Source organism: Erigeron canadensis, chromosome 6 (assembly GCF_010389155.1).
Source record: "Erigeron canadensis isolate Cc75 chromosome 6, C_canadensis_v1, whole genome shotgun sequence".
NCBI classification, from domain to species: Eukaryota; Viridiplantae; Streptophyta; class Magnoliopsida; order Asterales; family Asteraceae; genus Erigeron; species Erigeron canadensis.
This window is the reverse complement of record NC_057766.1, coordinates 38,986,219-39,010,637: the sequence shown is the minus strand read 5'-3', so window position 1 is coordinate 39,010,637 and position 24,419 is coordinate 38,986,219. Positions and strand designations below refer to the sequence as shown.

At 33.1% G+C, this 24,419-nt stretch overlaps 5 protein-coding genes across 5 annotated transcripts; 3 read left to right on the top strand and 2 right to left on the bottom strand.

Moving 5' to 3' along the window:
• The first annotated feature begins 1,651 nt into the window (after nucleotides 1-1,651).
• Nucleotides 1,652-2,888, top strand: LOC122606076 (agamous-like MADS-box protein AGL62). Its single transcript, XM_043779037.1, has 2 exons — nucleotides 1,652-2,287; nucleotides 2,788-2,888. The coding sequence occupies exon 1, from the start codon at nucleotides 1,662-1,664 to the stop codon at nucleotides 2,280-2,282; it is 621 nt and encodes a 206-aa protein (XP_043634972.1). The 5' UTR covers nucleotides 1,652-1,661; the 3' UTR covers nucleotides 2,283-2,287; nucleotides 2,788-2,888.
• Nucleotides 2,889-4,468: 1,580 nt separating this feature from the next.
• LOC122604863 (agamous-like MADS-box protein AGL62) lies at nucleotides 4,469-4,993 on the top strand. The gene has a single exon (XM_043777725.1). The coding sequence runs from the start codon at nucleotides 4,469-4,471 to the stop codon at nucleotides 4,991-4,993; it is 525 nt and encodes a 174-aa protein (XP_043633660.1).
• A 13,229-nt stretch (nucleotides 4,994-18,222) lies between these two features.
• LOC122606050 (agamous-like MADS-box protein AGL62) lies at nucleotides 18,223-18,938 on the top strand. Its single transcript, XM_043779015.1, has one exon. The coding sequence runs from the start codon at nucleotides 18,223-18,225 to the stop codon at nucleotides 18,898-18,900; it is 678 nt and encodes a 225-aa protein (XP_043634950.1). The 3' UTR covers nucleotides 18,901-18,938.
• Nucleotides 18,939-19,445: 507 nt separating this feature from the next.
• On the bottom strand, nucleotides 19,446-20,099 carry LOC122604862 (latex serine proteinase inhibitor-like). Its single transcript, XM_043777724.1, has one exon. It carries the CDS (start codon nucleotides 20,097-20,099, stop codon nucleotides 19,446-19,448), a length of 654 nt encoding a protein of 217 aa, XP_043633659.1.
• A 3,053-nt stretch (nucleotides 20,100-23,152) lies between these two features.
• LOC122604861 (latex serine proteinase inhibitor-like) lies at nucleotides 23,153-23,812 on the bottom strand. Its single transcript, XM_043777722.1, has one exon. The coding sequence runs from the start codon at nucleotides 23,810-23,812 to the stop codon at nucleotides 23,153-23,155; it is 660 nt and encodes a 219-aa protein (XP_043633657.1).
• Between the last annotated feature and the right edge of the window lie 607 nt (nucleotides 23,813-24,419).

Sequence of the window (24,419 nt, the reverse complement as noted above, 5' to 3'; positions counted from 1 at the left end):
TAACTACTGCCTTTGATTGTTTCCTAACTATTGTGAGTAATGAAAAAAAAAAAGAAGTAAGTGTAGAAAGTAGAAACCATCCTCCTTTATTGTGATCTACTAATGATGTCTTGCATTCATAACTTCTGCATTTTATTTTTACCCGCCTTTCAATATAAGTTCATATCACTTTGGAGAAGGTATAATGAAAAAACTTTTTTGTAAACTTGAAGAGATGAGAAATTGAAAGAGCTAAAAGATTAGAAAAAACAAAAGCTATAAAATTGAACAACAAGGGATAATTGAAATACCTTTTATAAACTTATATTGAATGCCACAATCATGGTAAGCCGACAACCACTCTTTGAATTTCTTTAGATGAGTAGTAAAACTTTGATTTTCAAGAAAAAGGTTCATGTTCACACAGTTCTGCTTTTTTTTAATTAACTATTTATTAACCTTTAAAAAAAACATTTGCATAGTCAGTATACTCATAGAGTCATAACTGAACTTAATCTATTTGAAGTTTTGGGGCCCTTAGTAATTGGTGGGCCTTAGGCCCGTGCCTTACCCACCATTACTATTAGGCTGACACTGGCTATCGGGTTTCAACCTCTAGCATACTGTCTGCTTAAATGTCACTGTTAGGGTTTGAACTACTAACCGACTAACACGTCGTTCTAAAAAAAAAATTTTTTTTCACATATTTATGTTAAAATATAATACATTAAAAGATCAGAATTTAAAAACTACATTACTTTTATAAAAATAATCTAGAGTTTAGAATGTCAAATTAATCATGAAATTTAAAAACTAAAAGAAAACAATTATGTGTATATAGACATATATATATATCCATTCGCCTCGTTGTTTCACATCTTGAAGCCATTTGCATTTCCTTTCACGTTGTCGTTCTCGCCAATGGTATAATGGCTAGAGACGGAGCGAGAAAATCTATTTTGAGAAAATCTATTTTAAAGAATGTAGTCTTATTTTTGCATGTATTCATTATATTAACCTTTCGTAGGCCCAAAATTTTAAATACTATATACTTAGCTTTAAACTTTAAAAAAAATTACATTGTATTAAAATAAGGGGGGCCGTTTCCATAAGCCCATAATGCCCCCAAGCTAACTCCGTAGTCTAGCATTGATGCTTTTAGCCGCCCGTAAAGATTTGCGACAGTTTTACAATGACCGAGACGAATAATGGTATGAGTTTTTTAAATACTCGTTTGTATTCAACACCATTTGTAAAATTGATTACCATGTTATTTGAATTGAATATTGTGACTTTTTTGCCTTGCAACTTTGAATTGTTTGAATGTTCTGATTGTATTTCAGACATGTTCATGAACCGTATTTGTGACTACTTAGTTTCTTACCATATGGTGTCTAGATATCTTTATTTTAATTTGGTAAAGAATTTTGGAATCTACTGTTGACCCAGGAAAAATACAATTATTAGTGTTCAAATGTTCATAAGGAAAACTTAAAAAACGTGATGATCTATATAGAAGTAAATTTATTTTGAAAATATTAAATTTTATAAATGGTAATGCATTTAGTGGTAGTATTAGTGTATCTAACACATGTTTGTGGTTTCTGAGTGAAGATGAGCCCTTTAAATATCCTTCAACATTTTCTATCTAATAGATCAGATTAAGCATAGAAATCCCCAAGATGTCTAAAAGGAGCAAAGGTCGTCAAAAGATTCAAATGAAAAGAATGGAGAAAGAAAGTAACTTATTGGTTACTTTCTCCAAACGTCGTTCCGGCCTTTTCAAAAAAGCTAGTGAGCTTAGCATCTTGTGCGGGGTAGAAATTGCTATCGTCGTTTTCTCCCCTGGTAAGAAGGTGTTTTCGTTTGGTCATCCATCCGTAGAAATGATTGTTGAGCGCTTCTTTGCACAAAATCCTCCACCAAATTCAAGCACCTCTCAACTCGTGGAGGCACATCGTAATGCCAATATCCACGAACTCAACAGACAACTCACATATGTGAGTAGTCAAGTGGAGGTTGAGAAGAACAAAGGTGAGCAACTTAGTAATATAAGGCAAGTAGGACAAGATAATCATTGGTGGGAAGCTCCCATTGAAAGCCTGCAATTAGAGGAACTCGAGCAGTTGAAGCTTGCAATGGGGATGCTCAAAAAGAACATTGAAGAGCAAAAGAAGAGGCATATGGCAGAACCGGCTAACTCAATGCCGATTGTTCCCATATCAAGCTCTGTGGGATCTGGAATTGGCTTGTCCATGACTCCTCATGGTTTTGTGCTGGGATATGACCATTTCAATCGTTGAATCAGGTTATGCTGTTTTGAATTTCCCAAATTCTTTAAATCTTAAAACTTGTTTGTGTTTTTTTATATTTGTCATATATATATTGGTTTTTTCACGGGCAAGGAAACCAACATCGATCAACCAAATGTTTGCATAAATAGAAACTTGAACATTAATACGCCGATGCCCTCCTTTTACTAACAAGTTAAGGATTTGCCACCACTACATCCAACTCAGGATGTAATTCTTGTGGAAGATGTTTCAAGGATGTGTGCATTTTCCTTATTAATAAGAGCTGCGCGCTGTTATTTGTTCCAGAAAATATCACATGTATTTAACCTAAGATAAGATATTTATTGTTACAATAATATATGAAACTTGATCAATACTTATACTATGGAAACAATATAGCAATCACTTGCTACTGTATTATCTGCCATGTTATGGATTGTTATTAATTTCTTTTTGACTTAATCATGCATTGAACTTTGATGTACTAAAATATTCAAACTATTCATCTTGTCAGACTTCTATATCAGGACAATGATTTGGAGGAATTTTAAGCGAATGGATGCTGGTGTGCTTGCAAGGGAGCAGTTCTTCAATATGTTTTAAGTTATATGTGTTTTGTTGTTTGGACATTTTTGAAACATTATTATGGTTGGAGTGCTTTTGTTAACTACTTTTCGATCCATTATATACTCTGAATTAAGCTCTTTCCCGCGGTTTTTCTTAATGCATCACAATTTCTTTGATTAAGCTTTAAATACGCAATACCTGCGTTACTTCTCCATTTAGCTTGTCGTTTTATAAGCCATAATTGCACGTGGTCACGTGGATATCTAAATTCGATTCACTAAAGTGAAGATGGACTTTGGAGATTTCTGAATAGTTACCTTGTTGAAATAGTAAATCCGACAGCATACTAGTACTTGATAAGACCCATAACAGCAGAAAAAAACTTAAATAAAACACCACGTTAACTGAAATCAGACAGCATATATATATGAGTGTTTGATCAAAAATCTTGATGTTAAGTTGTTGCTTCATGTTTTTCTTATTTGTTTATTAAAATTTTTAAGATAAAGTTTTTGCATCAACAATTTGGCACACTTGAAAGCTGCAAGTCTGTAAAGAACAAAGGGAAGAAGACCCAATGGATTAGTTACATGCATGAATGGTTTAAAATTACAAAGTTCCATATCATATTCTAGAGTATTTTCTTAAACTGAACCCAGCAGGTGTTTTTATTTGAGCAGCAATTGAAGTACTTTATCACATACACCATACCCGTACGTACAAGACAATGCAGCATTTGCGTTGGCATTGACAATTAGTTGCAAAGGACCCAATTTTGTGTCATTTTCATTGCTCTACATTCACAGTGTATAAGATGAAAGTATACTTTAGTTAAGATCTCAACATTTTAAAATAGAAGTCTGCAGAATGGATTAATTTCTGACTTAATTTTCTGTGTATGTATCAGACATTGAACCAAATGTATAATCACATCCCTTATAATTCCATATATATTTGTTCCAAGTTCACTAATTTTCTAAGTCATGGTCTTTTATTTACCTTCATATAACGATCGACTATTTGAAGTATAATCAATCAAGGAGCCTTATATTTGTGTTAATGTTGTTGTTCGCCATACAAAGTTGATTTTAGTTCGGGGAAGGTATATTAGGCCGGTGTGACATTCCTTATTGAACATTTGAAATGTTAGAAATGATGTTAACGACTTAACATATATGAAAATTAATGAATCTGCCCATCATGTGTTGTTCATGAACCTTAAACATTGATTGCATTTCATAATTGCTCATGAACTTTATCTAATAAATCTCCAAGTGATAGCTGTCACAAATTTTTTAAGAATTGAAGAAAAATTTGGAGAAGACCATCTGTTGTTGAGGCTGTAATTAAGTATATTTATTATATTCCCATTACATTAGAAGATACAGTCAAACAAGATCAACATATATATGGAAGTAAATTAACATTTGAATAATGAAAATCCATAAAGTGAATCAGTCTTTAATGTTGTTATTAATGTACCTAACCCTTGCAAGGCAGGGGATTAACCCTTTAAATATCACATAGTTTTTCACAGAACAAACCAGGGAAAAACATTGTATACAAGAGATTTTATACATGTTAAACTACCCAAATTAGAGAAACATCACCCCCACATCCTCCAAACAATGCCTCGAAAGTTTGGAGGTCGGCGAAGGGTTGTGATGGAAAGAATAACAAATCAAAGAAGGGTGTCTGTCACCTTTGCCAAACGTTATTCGGGTATTTTTATTAAGGTTAGGGATCTTTGCACCCTTTGTGGGGTGAAGCTTGCTATTCTTTTATTATCCCCAACATTGAAGCCATATTCTCTTGGGGTCCCAAATGTTGACGCGGTTGTGAATCTGTTCCTAGGACAAAATCATGTCCTACCATGTTCAACCACGTCTCACCACAAAGAGTTTCTTCGAGAAATTAAAATCAAAGAACTCAACACTCACCTCACCAACATTCTTGGTCACTTAGAATGTTTGAAGAAGGCTGAGAAAGAACTTAACAAGAAAAGGGATGAGAGCCAAGAAAACGGCTGGTGGGGTGCTCCTATAGAAAATCTAGGAATAGAAGAACTCGAGCAGTTGAAGGTAGCAATGCTGGAGCTGAAGGTTCCTGGATCTATATTGTCCGCCAGGACTCCTCATGGGCTTATCTTGTGACATATTTTGTCACATATGATATCGATTGTAGTTTATTAATTTGTGTCTATGCTAGTTTCTGTAACATTATATCAAATAGTTCAAGGATAGTCATCAACGACAATAGGAAAAGATGTATAATCTGTTTTTTTTTTTGTCTTAAAGAGTTAAGGTAATGTTTTCCTCGATCCTTGCATTATTCTATGTGTTACAGAAGAATGGGGATGAACTTGGATATTGTAATATGTAGGTTTTTGGCTTTCAAAGAAATAAATTATTGATGTTTAAAAAATAGTACTCGTATTTGGTTCTAGGTTTATGTTGTTGGGGTCGTGCTTGTTCATTTTTTTTTTCTTTTAAGCAAAAGGTAAACGGGTAGATGAAGTTCGTTTTTCCTTCTTTTAAGCAAAAGATAAACGGATAAATAAATGAAGTTTTCTGTAGTTGTGGTTACCCTATGATTGCACAGCGAGCCGGCGAACCATTTTTTGACTCAGGTTTATAGCGAAGCATTTCATGGTATGTAACCAAACATTACATGTAAGTATGTAATTGAAAAAAATTACAAAAATAATACGTAAACGTGAATGCTAGTACACAGATACCCAAAGAAGATTGAAGTAAAGAGAGAGAAAAATAATATATAGAGAGAAAGTAATAGTACTGGGCTTACTGGCCCATCCCGTATGCCATAGCTCGATCATGTCATGAATTCATAAAATGTCTTTGGCATGTCCCTATGACCCTATCGAGCAAGTAACAATTTATTTATGAGTCAAACATTGTATTAATTATTATATATATATATATATATATATATATATATATATATTGCTACCGGTACTTTAGAATTTAATTGATTTTAGTCCATTGGATCTGATTTACTTTCCATCCTAGCCCTACAAACTCACCCTTTTAATTCGGATTGGTTGTTATAGTGATAATGGGAACGTGTTTAATTAGTATGTAGGTTGTTAAGTAAGTATTGGAAAAGGTCATAGGTGTTGACTGAGCTTAAAAGTTAAAATTTGCCACTCTTTCGTATATATATGTGTGTGTGGTGGTTGTATATAAAAGGGGGAAAATCTTATCTACGAGAAAGAATGGAGAAAATTGTTTTACAATACCTTTGGAATTTGGATATTTTAAGGGTGGGTTTAATAGTTTTACAATAAACGAGGGTTTTAATGTCCGTGCTACGCACGTCGTGTTTTAAATATATTGTTTGCATGTATTCTGTTTCTGGTTTTTCAAATAACTAATGAAATTTGTTTTATAAAACCATATTATTTATCAGCTTATAAAAAAAAATTATAATAATTAGTGTATTTAATAATACATTAAATGTTTAAAATAAAAAGGGATTAAAACTGATGAATAATGTTCTTATAATAGGAGTTGTGTCTATAATTCTTAGTTACATAGATACATACATACATACATACATACATACATACATACATACATACATACATATTAGATCTGGACACGGTGTCACCCGGAATGGATTTGTCTTGGTGAAGCTCAAACCTCATCACTTTATGTTGTTCGGGACGAAGAAGAACCATAAGCTGCAACTGGCGAAAGCAAACGATGGTTCATGAGGCCATTTACAGTTGGTGGATTGCAACAAATTTAGTCAGTACTTGCTGCAGAAATACTGTGGCAATGATATTGATCGGATGTACATTATACTCTCCATCTGATATTGTCAATGATATTGTGAGGGAGAGTGTAAAGTAATGAGGAGAATACCAGCATATGCCAAAAGTTTAGTTGAAGTTCAAGAATTTACCAGCATACAGAACCATATCTGTCACCTTTGCTGCTTTTTAACTCAGCTTTAATCTTTTTGGCAAGACAGGCATTAGGAGTAGCAGCTCTAATGAATGAGAATCTGGTGCAGGAGTTGCATCAGCCACTCCAGTGACAGTCTTTCGTTGCTTTTTGTACCCAGACCACGCATTAACAATATACCACTTCTTTTTGACACTTTGTTGCTTCATTGGGCTCACTTTTGAATCGAAGAGCGCTTCATATTCATATATTATCTCTCCGTACAATTACATCTAGTCTCGAAATATCAACGTTAACAAAAAAAAAATGCAATCTGTTAACAATTACATAACGATGAAAGGGGACTCGGTAACGATGAAGAAAAGGCTTAAATGATTTGGTTTCCCCCTAAAACCAAATCCATCCCACACAGAAAGCACTAAGGTTCCAGTGATGTTTGGCAATGATATTATAAATAGTTATATAATAACATACCATCCGAAACTATAGTGGAGATGAAAGCTACTCTTGCCTTGTAAATGAGAGACCCTGGACTACGCAAAAAATTGACGATATTTATAGAATGTTACAATATTTTAATAAAAGTAATTGTAAGACAAAAGTAAGATTTACATATAGCTGTTGCAGCCATGTCTGCAGCAATGTCACTCACATCAATTTCTAGACTGCTTGGGTTGCCCTTAACAGATAATGCAGATTGGTGGTTTATGCCAACGAAGTCAAATGAACCCTAGATTCTCTCTGATTCAAGTTGTGTAAATGATGGAACGCGGTTATGTGCATGCTTCTTCACTATTTCTAGGAAGTCCCCGTTCACCAAAGGATTCAAAAACCAGATTCCAAACAATGGAATGAACATAGAACTTAGAGTTTGATTGAAAGACATACTTTTGTGTGTAGAACCTTTAAACACATGAGCCTGACTGCCTGAGGGCTTCAGATAATAGCTTTTGGTTAAATTTAATGTAGCATATTTGATTACTCACCAACCCACATAGAATCAATGGCTCTTTGGGTAGCTTCCACGACTTCCATTGTATTTGTATAAGGTTCAAACCAATAGAAATATCCAACAAAACCATGATGCACGGTCTGCACTATCAATAATATCAGTTATGCACGGTCTGCACTATCAATAATATCAGTTATGCATGGTCTGTACTATCAATAATATCAGTTATGCAAAAAGTATGTTTTAAGTAGCCTAATTTAGAAAAATTTGTTTTCGTAATTGGTTCTCACATATCTTATTAGTCAGGGTATATCCATATTTATTTTCATTTAGGCCATTCATCTCCACCAAAGATGTTTCTAGTGAGGTGGATATACACCAACTTGGATGTTCATTGATATCCCTACTCGTTAATCTCAATTAATTTTTAGTTGACCCGCTAATGACAAATGATTAAGTCGAATCATATCTACTTTAAACTTCGGGACAGAAAGTAATGTACCTGTGCTAGCATTTCATCTTGTACGGTAAGAATCAGTTTATATTGTATGCGATAAGTGCTTTCTAATAGCCTTCAAAAAAAAGATGATTAGAAAATAAAGTAATGCCTGATAGTCATTGTTTCACCTGATCTCGACCAGTTCTTGTCCATTTACTCCTTTCTAGCTCTGTGTGATTGATAGCATATAAAGAAGGTTTGTAGATTCTACAGATTGTACTCTTTCCAATTCATCCAGCTTCCTATCAATAAAATTACATTTTCAATACCTTGAATAGTTAAAAATCCATATAAAAGTAGCAAATTGATGAACATACATAAGTTGTTTTAGTTACAAGAAGGCTGGAAAAACAGCATCATGAAAGAAGCTTTCATCAAATTAGGAAAAAAAACCAAATGGCATTCTTGTATTTGACATGGACATTCCTGATCGACATCTTAAGATTATCAATTATTATACCGATTAAAGAGCCCACCCATTAAAAGATAGTATTACCTTTCTTAATCGTAATAGTCGATCCAGGTTTAGTCATAACATACTAATCCATATCAAATTCCTGTTTCCCATCTAGAAACTTATATGCTAGCTCAGTCATCATTTAGGTATAACATTCCCTCAAAATTATGGGTTTTAAAGTTTATACATATGGGTTTCAAAGTTTATACATAATCCGATCGACATTCATTGCAGCAGTTATAATTTACATAGAGAATGGGTAAATACCTAGCAGGCGTGATCAGCTCGAAAGGTATTCCAGCTGCCACTGGTCTCTTGTATAGACCCCAATTATTGCTGACATGCCTTCAAATATCTCAGGAAGTTATAGACTGTGTAACTGTTGGCATTATTCAGTGACTTCAATAAAAACAAAAAATGTGTTAAAGGTTGTCGCTTTATATACATCATTCCAAAATCAAAATTTTCTAATGTTATATACTTATATATAACATCACATAGCAATTATGAATGTATAGTGTCAAGCTGCCAATATGACTGTTACGAATTACGATACTTGATAAGCCAGAACAAACCATGAGGATTTGATAGTAACTTAACAATCATATCCAAGAACACCTAATACATTATTTTTTCATTAACACATAGGAAGCTGCTAAACTACCTATCTTGAACATATCAGCAAAGATACTAAAGTACTTCTGTTATAATTAAATTTAAAAATAAAAAATAATAGAAACTAAACATCTAATAAGAGAGGACTCACAATGATGTAGTCCTTGACAACAAAACAATAGTAGTGATTATACATAAACTTGATCTCATATATATACGATATATACACACGCGCACACACTCACATATATATATATATATATATGATTCACATAAAATGCACCGAAGAGATTCTGGATTGTAACAGTGAACCGAACATATCAGCAAAGATACTAAAGTACTCCCTTTTAGTGATTGCCTTTGACGCTTCGAAGTTGTACGTATTCTTTTAGTCGAAAGAATTAATGTTAATTATTAATTTTACTTGCTATTTGATGCTTTTTATTTTTCGAAGTTTAGCTTTGTAGTTATCATCTAATCATGTTTTCTTTGTTAACATTATGTAATGCAAATAAAGTGCATGTTTGATTTAAGTCCTAAGCTACTCATTAGCATCTAAGATGATAACTAGTTTTTTCCTTCGAATATATCTACCCTATTTGATTTATACATGTATACGTATTCGTCCAACAAAAACTCTATATACACATATACATTCAGATGTATTTCAGAAAAAATGTTACATTAGAATATTTCGATGAACTACACATGTGGATTTCAAAGAGACTATATAGCTAGCTAGATTTCGATCACTATTTAGTGTCTGCCACAGTGGATCATTACTACTTCTATGTAGTACTTGTGTGACTTGTTTTGTGTGCAAGTAGCAATAAGGCTAAGTTTAGGTCGGTTTTGATATAGAATCGAAATCCAAACTGATCCATTCAGTTTTTCATATTTTGAAACAAATGGGTTTGGTTTTGGTTTTGGTTTGGTTTGATTTGTCGGTTTGGTTTGAGTCGGTTTGATTTGGTTTGGGATTATTTTTTCCCCTTTTTAATATTTTTTCTTTATAAAACAAAGTTTATACTAGAACATGTGAAAAAGATACTCCATGTCTATACATCATTGCCCATCTTAAATTGTGTGTTTTGCTATTGTAACATTTAGTGATAGCTAACTTCCTTTATGACAACTACAAAGCTTGTATAAAAATGGCATATATTCCAATTTTACTAACCGTGGTTGCAATATAATTAAAAGTTTTGTAACAAACAAAATTTATACTAGGATGTGTTAAAAAACTTATATTGTGTTTATGCATTATTGTCCCAATATATTAAAAAGAGAATAGATTGGTATAGATTATAAGTGAAGATAATAAATAGATATAAATATACAATAAATTGAAATATATGTTAACTTGGATGGATTAGATCGGTTCTATTTTCTCGGTTCGGTTTTAAATTACATATAAATTTGAAAACCGAACTGTTCCGTCTTTAAAAACCAAAACCGAATCTAATAGATTTTTAATATATCAGGTCGGTTTACCTCTTGAGGGACTGAGGCTATCATTTAAATAAAGTTTTGCCTATAAATATAAGCCTACTCACACATATATCATCATCACTCATCACCTAACTTGTTCTAATTAGTTTTTCTTCGTAAAAATGGTGAAATATGTAAAAGTCTTATACAAGTTTATTATTAAAGTCTTGTACTTATAAATGTACATATTTGTATAGTGTAGGAATTATGTCCAAGGGCTGATTATGACTATTCTGGAAGATAAAGAAGTTACATTTAAAGATGACAAGCATAAATAAGTGAAGGGTGCTCATGATGTATAAAAAGAAATAGATGGGAGCTTTTACATTGTATTCTCAAGGTTTTTTTAAAAAATAGGAAAGGAGAAAATTGGATAAGGAAAGAAAAGGAAAAAAATTATATATCAAGAAGACATTCTCAAGTTACGTAGAAAGTTAATGAAAAGAAAAGGAAAAAAAAAGTAATAGTGTTCTTGAGTTAGGATGAAAAAAAAAAGAAAAAAGTTATAAGTTTACAATTATGTCCTTTTCTTCATTAGTTTGTTATTAGTTAATAAGAGTAAATTATTAATTATATACATAACTTAAAATATTTCCATCCAAATCCTCCCAAAAATGGAAGGAAAGTTCTTACCACAAAAAGGCTTTAGTTTTCTTTTCTTTTATTATCCTTTCTTTTCTTTTAGAAAATAAACTCAAGAATACAAAATAGAAGAATTTTCTAATCCTTTCCTTCCCTATCGTTTAAAAAAAACTTGAAAATGGAATGTTAGGCATATGAAATTATTATTATACATTATATTTTCTGTCATATAAATTTTCATATATCTATCTCTCTTTCAATTCATACAAGATATTTTGTATTTATGTTAGTCATCTGGATATCATCTTATTATCCAGATATTGATTGTATTCTGAGATTCTATAATAATAAATAATACATATAATAATAATCTTTTGGTTTAAATCTCTTAATAGTTCAATCTTATTATATCATTTTCTACTAGCTATCTGTACTTTATTTCAAAAATCACTTCATCGATCTCGATTGTCTCGCAAAAATGGGAAAATCAAGACCAGAAATGAAGGAAATTTCCAATGAAATGGCCAGACAGAGGGCCATGAAGGCTGAGTGAATTCAGCCTGTTAGGTCTCCAAGGCAGATATCCAATAATGACGTCCTCCTCAGATACCCCCAAAATCACTTCACCACCACCGCAACACATTGGTAGTAGTAGCAACACATCGAAAAAGTTGCAAACTACTCCAACGAAGCCAGTGAAGCAGTAGAATAAGAAGAGTACTTCTGGTGATCCACCTAAGTCGATCCATCGAGTATTCGAGTATATCGGTGCGTGTTGGTTATTTGGTTTTAATAAAATTCGTACATTCATAGGTTGTTGATCAGTTATATGTAGTGTACTGATCAATATATATATGTATGTTGTTGTGTTGTGTCGTTGTGATGTTCCATGTTTCGTGGTTTATGTGTACCACGTTGTTCAATACTTATATAAGTTACTAGTTGTTTAGATAATATAACTTGTGTACGTTTTGTTATAGTGTTTTATATATACATGAAAAATATAAATCTTGATGATCATATATGTGTGTGTGTGTGTGTTGATAACGCCGTTGTTGTTGTCCTGGCCCATTATCCAGATGATTTTAATTTACTAACAAAAATCTAATATTGTTGTGTCATTTTAATTTAGGGAAAAATCTATAAAAGATTTGAGATTTCCAACTACTCTTAATCTAACAAAGGACTTAAAATAAATTCTTGTATGAAAATTAAATGGACTACGTCACCGATGCCACGTCATCAGTTTTGCTGACATGGCAGTTGATTTTGAACGACTTATATATATATATATATATATATCGATTTTATATATCAAAAAACATAATTTACACCATTTTGTTTCGCTCTCTCCGTTCCTTTCTTCCCAATTTTCTCTTTTTCCCCCAAAACCCAAGAACCCTAATTTCTCATTATCAAATTTGTTAAAGATCTTACAAAGGAAGTACTATGCCAACTTTTAACTGCATATACGCCTATCAATTTTACAAACCAAAAACTAAAGTCAAAAAGTCAAGTCACCTTGACCAAAATATACAGTTTGACGGTGGGCTTGGATTTATAAAAGCTTTGGTGACTTTATTTACTCAAAATAAAAAGACATGGACCCTTTGTATTAATGAGAATGAAATTGTTTTCGGGAGATAACTAATTATTTTGGGCTTTATCTTTTTGTCAACAGAATCAAGCGGCAGTACGTAGTCCATTTAATTTTCATACAAGAATTTATTTATTATTATAGGAGGAATATAATTAAGAATACGTACAATTGATCGATGGGGAGGAAGAGAGGAGGCAGTGGCAATTGGAATTGACTTGGGAACAACCTACTCATGTGTTGCCGTATGGAAGAATGACCGGGTCGACACAGAGAAAGGGGGAAGAATAAGACGGGGAGAGAGAAACAAAATAATGAAAATTATGTTTTTTAATATATAAAATCGATATATATATATATATATATATATATATATATATATATATATATATAAGTAGGTTAAAGTCAACTGACATCAGTAAAACTGATGGCGTGGCATCGGTGACGTAGTCCATTTAATTTCCACACAAGAATTTATTTTAAGTCCTTTGTTAGATTAAGAGTAGTTAAAAGTCTCAACGCTTTTAATAATGAGTGATCTGTTTTCTGCTTTTGTTTTTTTTTGCTTTTGGATTGAAGACCACTGTTAATTATTTTCTTTGTTTAAAATTTATCTTAGGTTTTGGTTTCAAATGTATTGATTTTTGTTTTTATTTCTTCAGATCATTTTTTTGAATTCCAGATCAAGTTTGTGTATCGTGATTTAGTTTGAGGTCTTGCAATTTATGTTTATGCTAGGCACATTTACAGTTTTAAGCTAGTTAGTCTACTAAAAGGATTTAAAAATAATATTGCATTTAGGTATCTACTTTAAAAGACAAACACTAATATATTTGAAATACATAGCTTAGAAATGTTTGTGAACATGAATGTGGCTTAGACTTCGCATTGATATTCTTTGGTCTAACCCTCGAATTATTTTGTACAAATTCAAATTTAGCAATTTGATTTAAAAATATATATGCCGTAGATTAGCTTATGGCAATCAATAATTTGATTATCTTTTTTGTCCATTTCTAACCATCAAATCACATGATTGAGTTGTATCTTCTAATGTATTCTAATACGAACATTTCATGTTTTTTAGGACTCGTCAAACTCAAATTTACAACCTTAATTTCCATATCTCATATTATGTCATCTCAATTTTTTTTTTTATACTCTATTTCTTAATTTTGTTGGCATTATATATCACATTACATCTCATCCCCCAGTTTCCAACTACAAACTTCATATTTATTTTTGTTGTATCATTTAAACTCACTGATATTACATATATAATATACTAAAAACATTAGTTAAAAATATGGGCTAATTGGTTTTAAAGGTTATAAACTTGTCACTTTTTCTTATTTAAGGACTCAACGTAAAATTTCATATAACGTGAGATATATCGTGACACAGTCTATCCGAGGATCTAAAAATACTGGATGGTTGTATTGTCACACGTAGGCTGGTTTTGTACATGTGGCTGACCACCTGGCATCCACCTTGACAAGTCTTTTCCCTTATAACTTGATCATACAACCCAGATGATGAAATCCTATCTTCAAAATCAAAAAGGTTCTAATTTAAATCATCATAACATATTTTCTTACGCCTCATTGATTTCCTAAACCATAAATTGGTCCGTAACAGTAAAAAATGGACTAGCCCATTATCTAACAAATTCCGACCACACTATCACAACTACCAGAAGTTTACTACAGCTTACTCCTAGTTATTTCTGATTTCTGCCCTAACTTTTCACTTGTTGAAGCACAAAATTTGAAATCTCAGCAAATCAGTAAAATATTACTTGATGATTTAATGAAATGCAAGATCCCGTTCATGTTCATCTATTTTTGTTTTTTAAATTTGAAACCAAGAACCAAAAATTCAAGATCTAAAAATCAAATGCAATGGAAGACAACTACCATGATACCAAACTGAAGATATGGTATATGTATATACATATTATGTATATGTACATCAATTACACAGACAAATTAGGTTTGCTTTTATCGAGAAAGAAGTCGGCAGCGGCGAGATAAAATATGACCACCGTAATGGAGCGATTCTTCAGTGGTGGTGGTAGCAGCCGGAAGAACGGCGATGTTGGTGGAAGGTGCAGGTTTCTTTTCTTTTCTTCTTTGTTTCTTTTCAGATTTAGTGATTAGTGATGGAATCGTTAATGCTGGCATTTCTCTGTAAAAACCCTAAAAAAATAGAGCAACTTGATGGTGGCCATAAATCTGATTAAGATGGAAGGTTTATGGGCGAATCGATGATACTTTGCAACAGATTATGATGGTGATGACGATGACGATCGCTAGGACACCAGAAAGAAAAATTAGGACGATTATGATGATTTTAGATTAGTTTGTAGTGTTATTAGATGATCGTGATGATGATTTTGATTAGTTTGTTTCCAGATTTATTTTTGATGATTGATTATGATGGTGGATATATATATATACATACAGGTTAATATGTATTTTATGGCTACAGTAAAATGGTCAACACCAATTCTGCTAACGTGTTAGTCAAACTTGGTAAAAACACACATAAAACTAGGACACGTAGACTTCAAATACCAGATAGTGGTTTTTGGTCTCTATATTATATGAGAAATGTCACGATATATCCCACATTATATGAAATTTTACGTTGAGCCCTCAAATTAAGAAAAAGAGACAAATTCAGGACCTTTAAAACCAATTATATAAAAAACTATCAAACAACTCTGCATTGTAGGGGTATGCTATTCTAGTATTACGGCTAATTGATTGGAAAGTATCTCAATTTGTCACAAAATCCTGTTTTAGGACCAAACTTTTAAAATGTCTATTGCGGGGAACCAAACCGGGAGAAACTTCTTTTTAGGGTCCGCAATCAAGTAACCGGTAAACATTGTTTTTAAATTTCATTTTCCTTTTAATTTTTGCCTAAATGTATATTCCATGTCATTTAACATTATTTAATCATTTTACATGTCATTTTAATCATAAGTTAGATCTAAAAAATTTCCAGATTTGTAACATCTTCATTATCATGAACAACACCACCCCATATGAATCTCATAGCCTTCATATCAAAACCGGCTAAAAAACACCCCATATTTTGTAGGATCATCATCAAACACACAAAAACAGATCTAAAAAAAATCCCATAGCCTTTCACATATCTTATAATCTTACATTATTCACATTACATTTGCGCATCAATCAAACCTTTTGTCTTCATTTTTAATCAAAAACTATGTATACATATATATATATATATACACACGCGCGCACAATGATGATGATGAAGTCAATGGCGGCGCAGATCTGGTCACCACCCGCACCAAGATCCGGCTGCCTATCATGTGGTGACGCGGTAGTGACTTTTAGGTGGCATGGCGGTGACGACGCGATGGCGACAACACGACGACAAAGATGGCATCAGGTGGTGTTAGGGGTTGGATGATTGCACTTTTTCCGGCGAGGTGGGGCGGCAGTCTGGTTATGGGGTGGCCGGAATCAGAGAGAGAGAGATTAGTGTTTGTAAAGTGTATTTGTGTATTTCTTATATACAAGTGTTATATTATATGGAAGTTATTTTTGTAGTGTTTTGTGGTGTATCTCGTTTTCCCGGTGATGTGGGGCAGCGGCCTGGCGGTGGGTGGCCGGAATCAAAAAAGGGGGTGGAGAGAAGTAGATGAATGACTGCAAAGTGTTTTTTTTTATGCAAGTATATTATCTGTATGTTATACATAGGTGCCAAGTAAGCAATAACCTACTCCACATCATACCTTAGCCGGTAGAGACCCTTAATAGAAGTTTCTCCTGGTTTGGTTCCCCACAATAGGCATTTTAAAAGGTTGGTCCTAAAAGGGCCCGTCACTTCGTTCGTATCTTCTTGGCTTAGGCTTGCAATTTCACTTACTTTATGGCCTTGCACTAATCGGAAAGAGACTCTCTCTTGACCTGACTTTCCCTATTGGCTTTGACGCTCGACGAAGGGAGGGAGATGCGGCGGGGGAAGGAAAAGGCTTTCGGACTTCCATTTCCGGACTGTTGTTGATAAAAGAAAGTCTTTTCCAGACGAATCCATTCTCGCCCCGACCAACAAAGACCGTAATTACATAGATAACTGCTCCTCCCCTTCTCTGTCTTTAAGAATTTTGTGACAAATTGAAGTACTTTCCAATCAATTAACTCGTGATAATATTCCAATAGACATACCCCTCATAAATTTAGAATTCACTCGCCAACTGTAGTATTATACGTTTTGGTACATTAATGTATATAAATGACATTTTGCAGATAAAGGAATTCATTTCATCAATAGTATACTTACCTGTAATGTGTAACTGTCCATTATTTTATACTCAATTAGTCATTATTTTCCATTTAATTATTCATGTCATTTTGCTGATTAATTACCACATCTTAAATATCAAAAACGATATTAAGTCCTGCAAAATTAAACTAGAGTTCATACAATATTGATCATTACTAGCTTTACATAATTAGCACACACTAATTGAAGTAGTTTTGTTGACCTAAACAGAGAGACGAGCTAGGCTTTGCAAATTACTACTGTAGAAAATAAAATATAAGTAATGACTAATCACATTGTTCTACCAAGTAATCTGATCTGATAGTAATTAAATAGTAGAACAAATCCTTTCAGAAAGGTAGTGAACAGTTTAATACTACGAATATTAATTTTTTTTATTTTTTATTTTATGTCGGCCGGGCCCCGTTATATTATAGGTGAGTGCCTCCTAGGAAAAATCTCACCAGACCCCCTTAAAAATTGAATTTAAGTTTGATAAGACCCGAACCCCGCCCTAGAGAGTAATATCTAAGTAATGCTGAAATTATCGTTTGTACTTCATCAATATCGATTTATTATTGAGCTAACAACTTTACAAGTTTAAAGTTGACTTTAAGTAGTTAAATATTTAAATGTAACGTACACTTTTACTATAGCTATCATCATCATATCTGGCATGCCACAATTTCAATAAGTTGACTTTGTAACCGAAAAAAAGGTCAAATAGTTGGCTAGTGATGTTAACAACAAGAAATTGAATTATTATTTTGATATCCATGGATTAAATAAGAAGATTTTATAACTCCCAAATCATTTGTTGCAATTAAAATTCCCGGGAAAACAATTAATTCAACCCCCTATATAAATTGCCATGCTTTACTCAAACTTGAATCATCCAATTCAATAATTAACCTCAATTTCTAACCAAATTTCTTACTAATTGAAATCTCAAGCGATGGCAAAGAAACCAAGTTTGGGTCGACAAAAAATCAAAATCGCAAAAATCCAGATAAAAAACCATCTACAAGTTACCTTCTCAAAGAGACGGTCAGGGCTCTTCAAGAAGGCTAGCGAGCTTTGCACGTTGTGTGGGGTTGAAATCGCGATTGTGGTGTTTTCTCCTGCCGGGAAGGTTTTCTCATTTGGGCATCCTAAAGTCGAGTCAATCGTAGACAGGTTTTTAACAAGAAATCCTAATTTTAACTCGACTACGAATAGTTTATATTTTATGGAGGCACATAGGATAGCTAGCATTCCTGAACTAAACATGCAATTAACACACATTCACAATGAGTTAGAAGCCGAGAAGAAAAGAACTGAAACGCTAGACGAAATGAGAAAGGCTAGCCGGAGCCAGTTTTGGTGGGAAGCGCCAATCGAGGAGCTTAATCTTCATGAACTTGAACAGCTCAAGGATTCAATGGAGGAACTCAAAAAGAACGTGACGATACAAGCTAATAAGCTTTACGCCGAAAACTCTAACTCCATGTCACTTTTCGGTACTAATAATAATAATAGCATTATTAGTGGTGGTTTTGATCACTATGAGATGAAGCCCGGTCCGGTCTTATCAACATCCTCTGGTGTTTGTAACACCCACCATGGATATGGGTATGGCCATAGTTTGTTTTGAAGTCCATTTGCGCTTCTACTTGAATTTTTTTTTTTTTAAAGTGTTTTGTTAGTTAGTGCCTCACTAGCTAATTTCTTTTTTAATTTTTATGTATTACTATATAAAACAGGGTCATCGATCATCCATCGATCGTGTTAGTAATAAAACTTAATTTCTCTATAGTTTCCATTGCTTTAAATATGAATTTAATGTGTATGAGTTACACATTAAGTTGATTGGTTGGAAACGTTTTTCAATTGCTTTAAATAGAAATTAAAGATCAGTTTGTGTATTGCAATCTATATGTATAGAAAATGATATAAATGTACGTTTCCATGCATGGATCACCAATTATCAGTGATAGACTGATGAAAGGCCGGTATGAGTACTACTACTATACTATACACAAATCACTCAAATACAATCACAACGTACAAGTTGTTTTATTGATCACAATCTCATTGAAATAGAATGCACATTGATTCATATATATATATGACACACACATTTCTTATTTAAATTCCTGAGGAAATCGATCATCCACAAAAACATGATCAGTTACTTGATTAACTTGCAATCTTGTGAAACACAAACTCGAAAGGAGTAGCACCAACAGTAGAAAGACGATTCACGCCCTGATACGAGGAGAGGCTTATGTTAAAGCAAGTACTAGGACCGGCACCGCAGAATGAGGGACAATGTTGAAGCATGTAGCTATTTTTATTTGTTGGCTTGGGGTGCTCCACCACTTGAAAACAAGTAAGATCCGTATCGAAGCCACCTCCAGTCGTAATCAAGTTAGCTGGAGGCGCCTTTGCTTCCGCATCGTTGATGGTCCAAAATGTAGACTCAGTGCAGGCTCCCTTGGGATAACCCGAGTCAATCCCAAGAATTCGTTCTGTTTTAAGATAGTTTTCCTTTACAACTCCGTTGGTAATTATGGTGAACATAAACTCGCCACCTACGTTATCCTTGGGGTCGTGAACCACATCGAAGGGACACACTTTCTTCTTGTTGATTGTGTCCGTTAGCTTGATCGAGCCACCCTTGGCGACTGGAGCAACGTGGTAGCGAACATTATTCAATACCTTTTTCCCGGTTGAGTCTCTTACTACGACTTCAGCAGCCGATGCGGTATTTGTGGTGGTAAAAATAAAAATTGATTGTGTGGTGATAGTGAAGATAAGGAAAAGCACATAAGAGAATATTGATGCTTTCATGTTATCTGCTACGAGTAAAATTAAATCTTTTTGATTTCAGTTGATTTTGGGTTGATAAGTGAAGGGTTGATTTATATATAACTATTTATAGGCTTAGATGATACATCCTATATATCGGATGATATTTCGGTAAACTTCTTTAATTTGTTCATGCATCTTCATCAGCTAGCCAAAACAAATTTTTATTATTAAATGATATATATTTGGCATGTTTTTCTTCTTATATTTTCACTTATATTTTTATTTTATTGTTATTGTTATCATTATTGTTTTATCAACATCAGTTAATGGCGTTTTCGTTTTGTTGTGCTTTTACTTTGTTTCTTTTGATTGCTTATTGCTTTATGTAAGGACCAGTACTACTCGATGTTACTTTTCAGCTGAGGATGTTTGACCTGTCAATAAAAGGCTTTAATTTCTCAGTTACCGGCCCATCAAGAGTAAAGCTTTTATTAATCTCTATAAACCGGAAGCATGGTTGGTGCATTTTTATTTGGTACGAGACTTTTGTTCATGCATATCTTCACCAGCCAAAACAAATTTTTATTATTAAACGTCAAACGATGTAAATGTCATTTTTTTTTGTTTTACTTATGTCCTCATTTTTTTATTGTTATCGACTTATTGTTTTTCTGCATGTGAAGCATACGCATTTTACCGGAAATCTATATTTACAATCAAAATAATAAGTACTACTGTAGTACAGTGATAAAAACAGTAGTATGTAATAAACTAGATGACTTTTTAATAACTCCCTCCGTCCCGTTAAATATGTCCACTTTTTAATATTCAAAGTCTATTTTTTTTGTAAGTTTGACCTTCAATATTTTTTATTGGATTATATAATCCTTGGCGAAAGTTATACTCAATGAAAACACATGTAAACCTCAATCTAGTCATATAATTTTCATCAAGTATTATGCAATACAAATAAAGATATTTTTGGTCAAAATTATAAAAAAAACCTTTGAAAATTCAAAATTGGACACTATTAAATGAAACAGTGGGAGTATAATTTTTAATTTATACTTTTTGCCTTAAAAAAAGAATGATCTCAAGGTTGTTGGTGGACAATGATATCCTCAATTGAAAACATCAAGTGGTCATCTCATAAAGCAATGACAATCATAAGATAGTAACTAAACAAAAGAGCAACAAAATGAAAACCCCATTGGGATCGACTATGTTTTAATCAGTATCTTTTTCATCTATAATTTTTTTTATCATGTTATTAGCTTTATCTTTTTACCACCATCATTTTTTTTTTGTTTCCATAACCATTGATCATTTTCAAAATTTGTAGTCATTTTATCGTTTAATATACCCAATTAAAGTTATATATATTCCTTATAAGACAAAACAAATAATAAAAATAAATTAAAGTGGACCAAACTTAGACCATTCACCAATTCCCTCTTCATACTCACCTGTTCCCTCCTCACTATTCCTTTTCACATATAGTTGATGTGGTTAACAATAACAATAGTTATATAAAAGAAAACATAAGGAAAAAAAAAAACATGCCAAATATGATTTAATTAATAATAAAAATATGTTTTGACGATGAAGATGCATGAACGTACACAAGAACAATGTATCATGAAGCCGGCCTGCAGATAGTTATATACAAACCTTTTACTTATCAACCCAGAAAATCAAACAATTAAAATCAAATTACTTTTGATATAACATTAACATGAAACCATTAGAGGTGTAAAAACAAGTTAACCGGTTTCGGTTAATTATTTTGGTAATCGTATTCGTTTTTTTTTTTTTTTTAAAAATTAAGCGGTTCCGGTTAACCGGTAACCGGTTACTGTGTATGAAAGTTCTAACTGATGTACCCGATTTCGGTTTTAAAAAACCGGTTAACTGCTTTTCATTAACTGACCAGTTAACCGAAAAAGATTGTTTACCAGTAGCCAAAACCATAACAATAGAACAAACAACAGAAATAGAACTACTAACAGAAACTTAAATGAAAATGAAATCCTGGACAGTAGAAATAGAACAGAAATAGAACAGAAAAAAACAGAAATAGAACAGAACAAAAACAGAAATAGAACAGAACAGAAACAGATTGTTTTGGTAAAACAAAACAGAAATAGAACAAAACAGAAGACAGAGCAGAAAAAGAACAGAAACAAAACAGAAACTAGGGTTTTGTATTTGATCGGTGACTGGGAGAGTAATATTGATCGGTGATTCGGTGGCTAAGTATAAATATTCTAAAATAATAATTTAAGGTACCAATTAATCGATTAACCGATTAAATTTAAAAAAATTAACCGGTTTCCGATTAACCGATTAAGAATCGGTTTTTGTTTTTGAAAGTGCAAATCGATTACTAACCGACGGTTTTTCCTAACCTATAATCGATTTGTACGGTATCGGTTACTAACCGGTTTCGGTTATAGGTTACAAAAAATAATTGCATTAGTGGTGGTGTTGATCACTATGAGATGAGGCCTGGTCCCATCATATCATTATCCTCTAGTGTTTGTAACACCCACCATGGATATGGGTATATATGGCCATGGCTTGTTTTGATCGATCAGTTAAGACCATGCATTCCGCCGTTAGTTTCCATTTGATTTGTGTGTGTTTTGTTAGTTACTTAGTGCCTCACTAGACACTAGCTAGCTACTTTCTTCTTTCAATTTGATTTATTATGGTTATGTAAGACAGGATCGATCATCGATCGTGTTAGTAATAAAACTAACAACTTGTTTAATTTATTCATCATGCTAAATTCATTGATCGATCAGATCCATATGGATCACCAATTTTTGGTACTCCAATACGTACAATGATATATCGATCACAACAACTTAATTATTTTATTCATCATAATAAATTCATTGAAATAAAATGCATATATACCGATTCATATATATATATATATCGTAATCGATTAGTTAACATGTTGGTTAACCGTATTCTGAAACACGGAATATGACACACGTACGTACACATGCTTATTTAATTGATCAAGTAGGTTTCGATCCACGTACATAAATGAAATTACTCATAAATCATGAGCTACTTAATTACTATTTTGCAATCTTGTGAAACGCAAACTCAAAAGGAGTAGCACCAACAGCAGAAAGACGATTCACGCCCTGATATGAGGAGAGGCTTATGTTAAAGCATGTTTTATCCGGACCCCCGCAGAATCCGGGGCAATGTTGAAGCATGTAACTATGCACCTTTGCACTTGTTGGTTTGGGATTCTCCACAACTTGAAAACATGTTTCTTCGGTTTCGAAACCACCTCCAGTCGTAATCAAGTTAGCTGGCGGCCCCTTTGCTTCCGCATCGTTGATTGTCCAAAATGTAGACTCGGTGCATGCTCCCTTGGGATAACCCGAGTCAATACCGAGAATTCGTTCTGTTTTGAGATAGTTCTCCTTAACTTCTTTATCGGTAATCATGGTGAACATAAACTCGCCACCTACGTTATCCTTGGGGTCGTGGACCACTTCGAAGGGACAAACTTTCTTCTTGTTGATTGTGTCCGTTAGCTTGATCGAGCCACCCTTGGCGACGGGAGAAACGTGGTAGCGAACATTATTCAATACCTTTTTCCCGGTTGAGTCTTTCACTACGACTTCAGCAGCCGACGCGGAATTTGTGGTGGTAAAAATAAAAATTGATTGTGTGGTGAGAGCGAAGAGAAGGAAAAGCACATAAGAGAATATTGATGGTTTCATGTTATCTAAAATAAAATCTTTTTGATTTCGATTGATTTTGGGTTGATAAGTACTGTAAGAGGTTCATGTATAACTATTTATAAGCTTAGATGATACATTCATTTGGATGCATGCCAATGCCATGCATTTTGGTACGAGACTTTCGTTCATGCATCTTCAGCCCAAACAATATAATTTTATTTTTTAATAACTTTTGACATGTTTTTATTTATTTATTTATGTTTGTATTTTTTATTGTAATCGTTATCGACATCAATTAATACAATAGCGTTTTGTTGCTCTTTTGTTTTGTTTCTTTAATGATGAAAGGGACCCACTCAAATATCTGGAATTGAGGATGTTAAGTTGACCTATAAGTGTGTCATATATAGTTGCCACAATGAGAAGTTCATAGTTTTTTTTTTTTTGTGAACAAAGTCAACAAACATTATAGAAAGTCATCCGATTAAATCCAATTTTAAATTAATTGAGTTTAAATAAAATTTAACTAAATAGATATTCATGCAACACGATGGTAGTAATGTCCATCCTAGAAAAACTACGTCGGATGCTCTCAAGGAGTCAAGGGCTTTGACTGGTACTTTGAAGGATAAAAGTAGTAAGCAAC

Coding starts and splice junctions, on each gene's coding strand:
- LOC122606076 (XM_043779037.1), top strand. CDS start 1,662: ATGTCTAAAAGGAGCAAAGGTCGTCAAAAGATTCAAATGAAAAGAATG.
- LOC122604863 (XM_043777725.1), top strand. CDS start 4,469: ATGCCTCGAAAGTTTGGAGGTCGGCGAAGGGTTGTGATGGAAAGAATA.
- LOC122606050 (XM_043779015.1), top strand. CDS start 18,223: ATGGCAAAGAAACCAAGTTTGGGTCGACAAAAAATCAAAATCGCAAAA.
- LOC122604862 (XM_043777724.1), bottom strand. CDS start 20,099: ATGAAAGCATCAATATTCTCTTATGTGCTTTTCCTTATCTTCACTATC.
- LOC122604861 (XM_043777722.1), bottom strand. CDS start 23,812: ATGAAACCATCAATATTCTCTTATGTGCTTTTCCTTCTCTTCGCTCTC.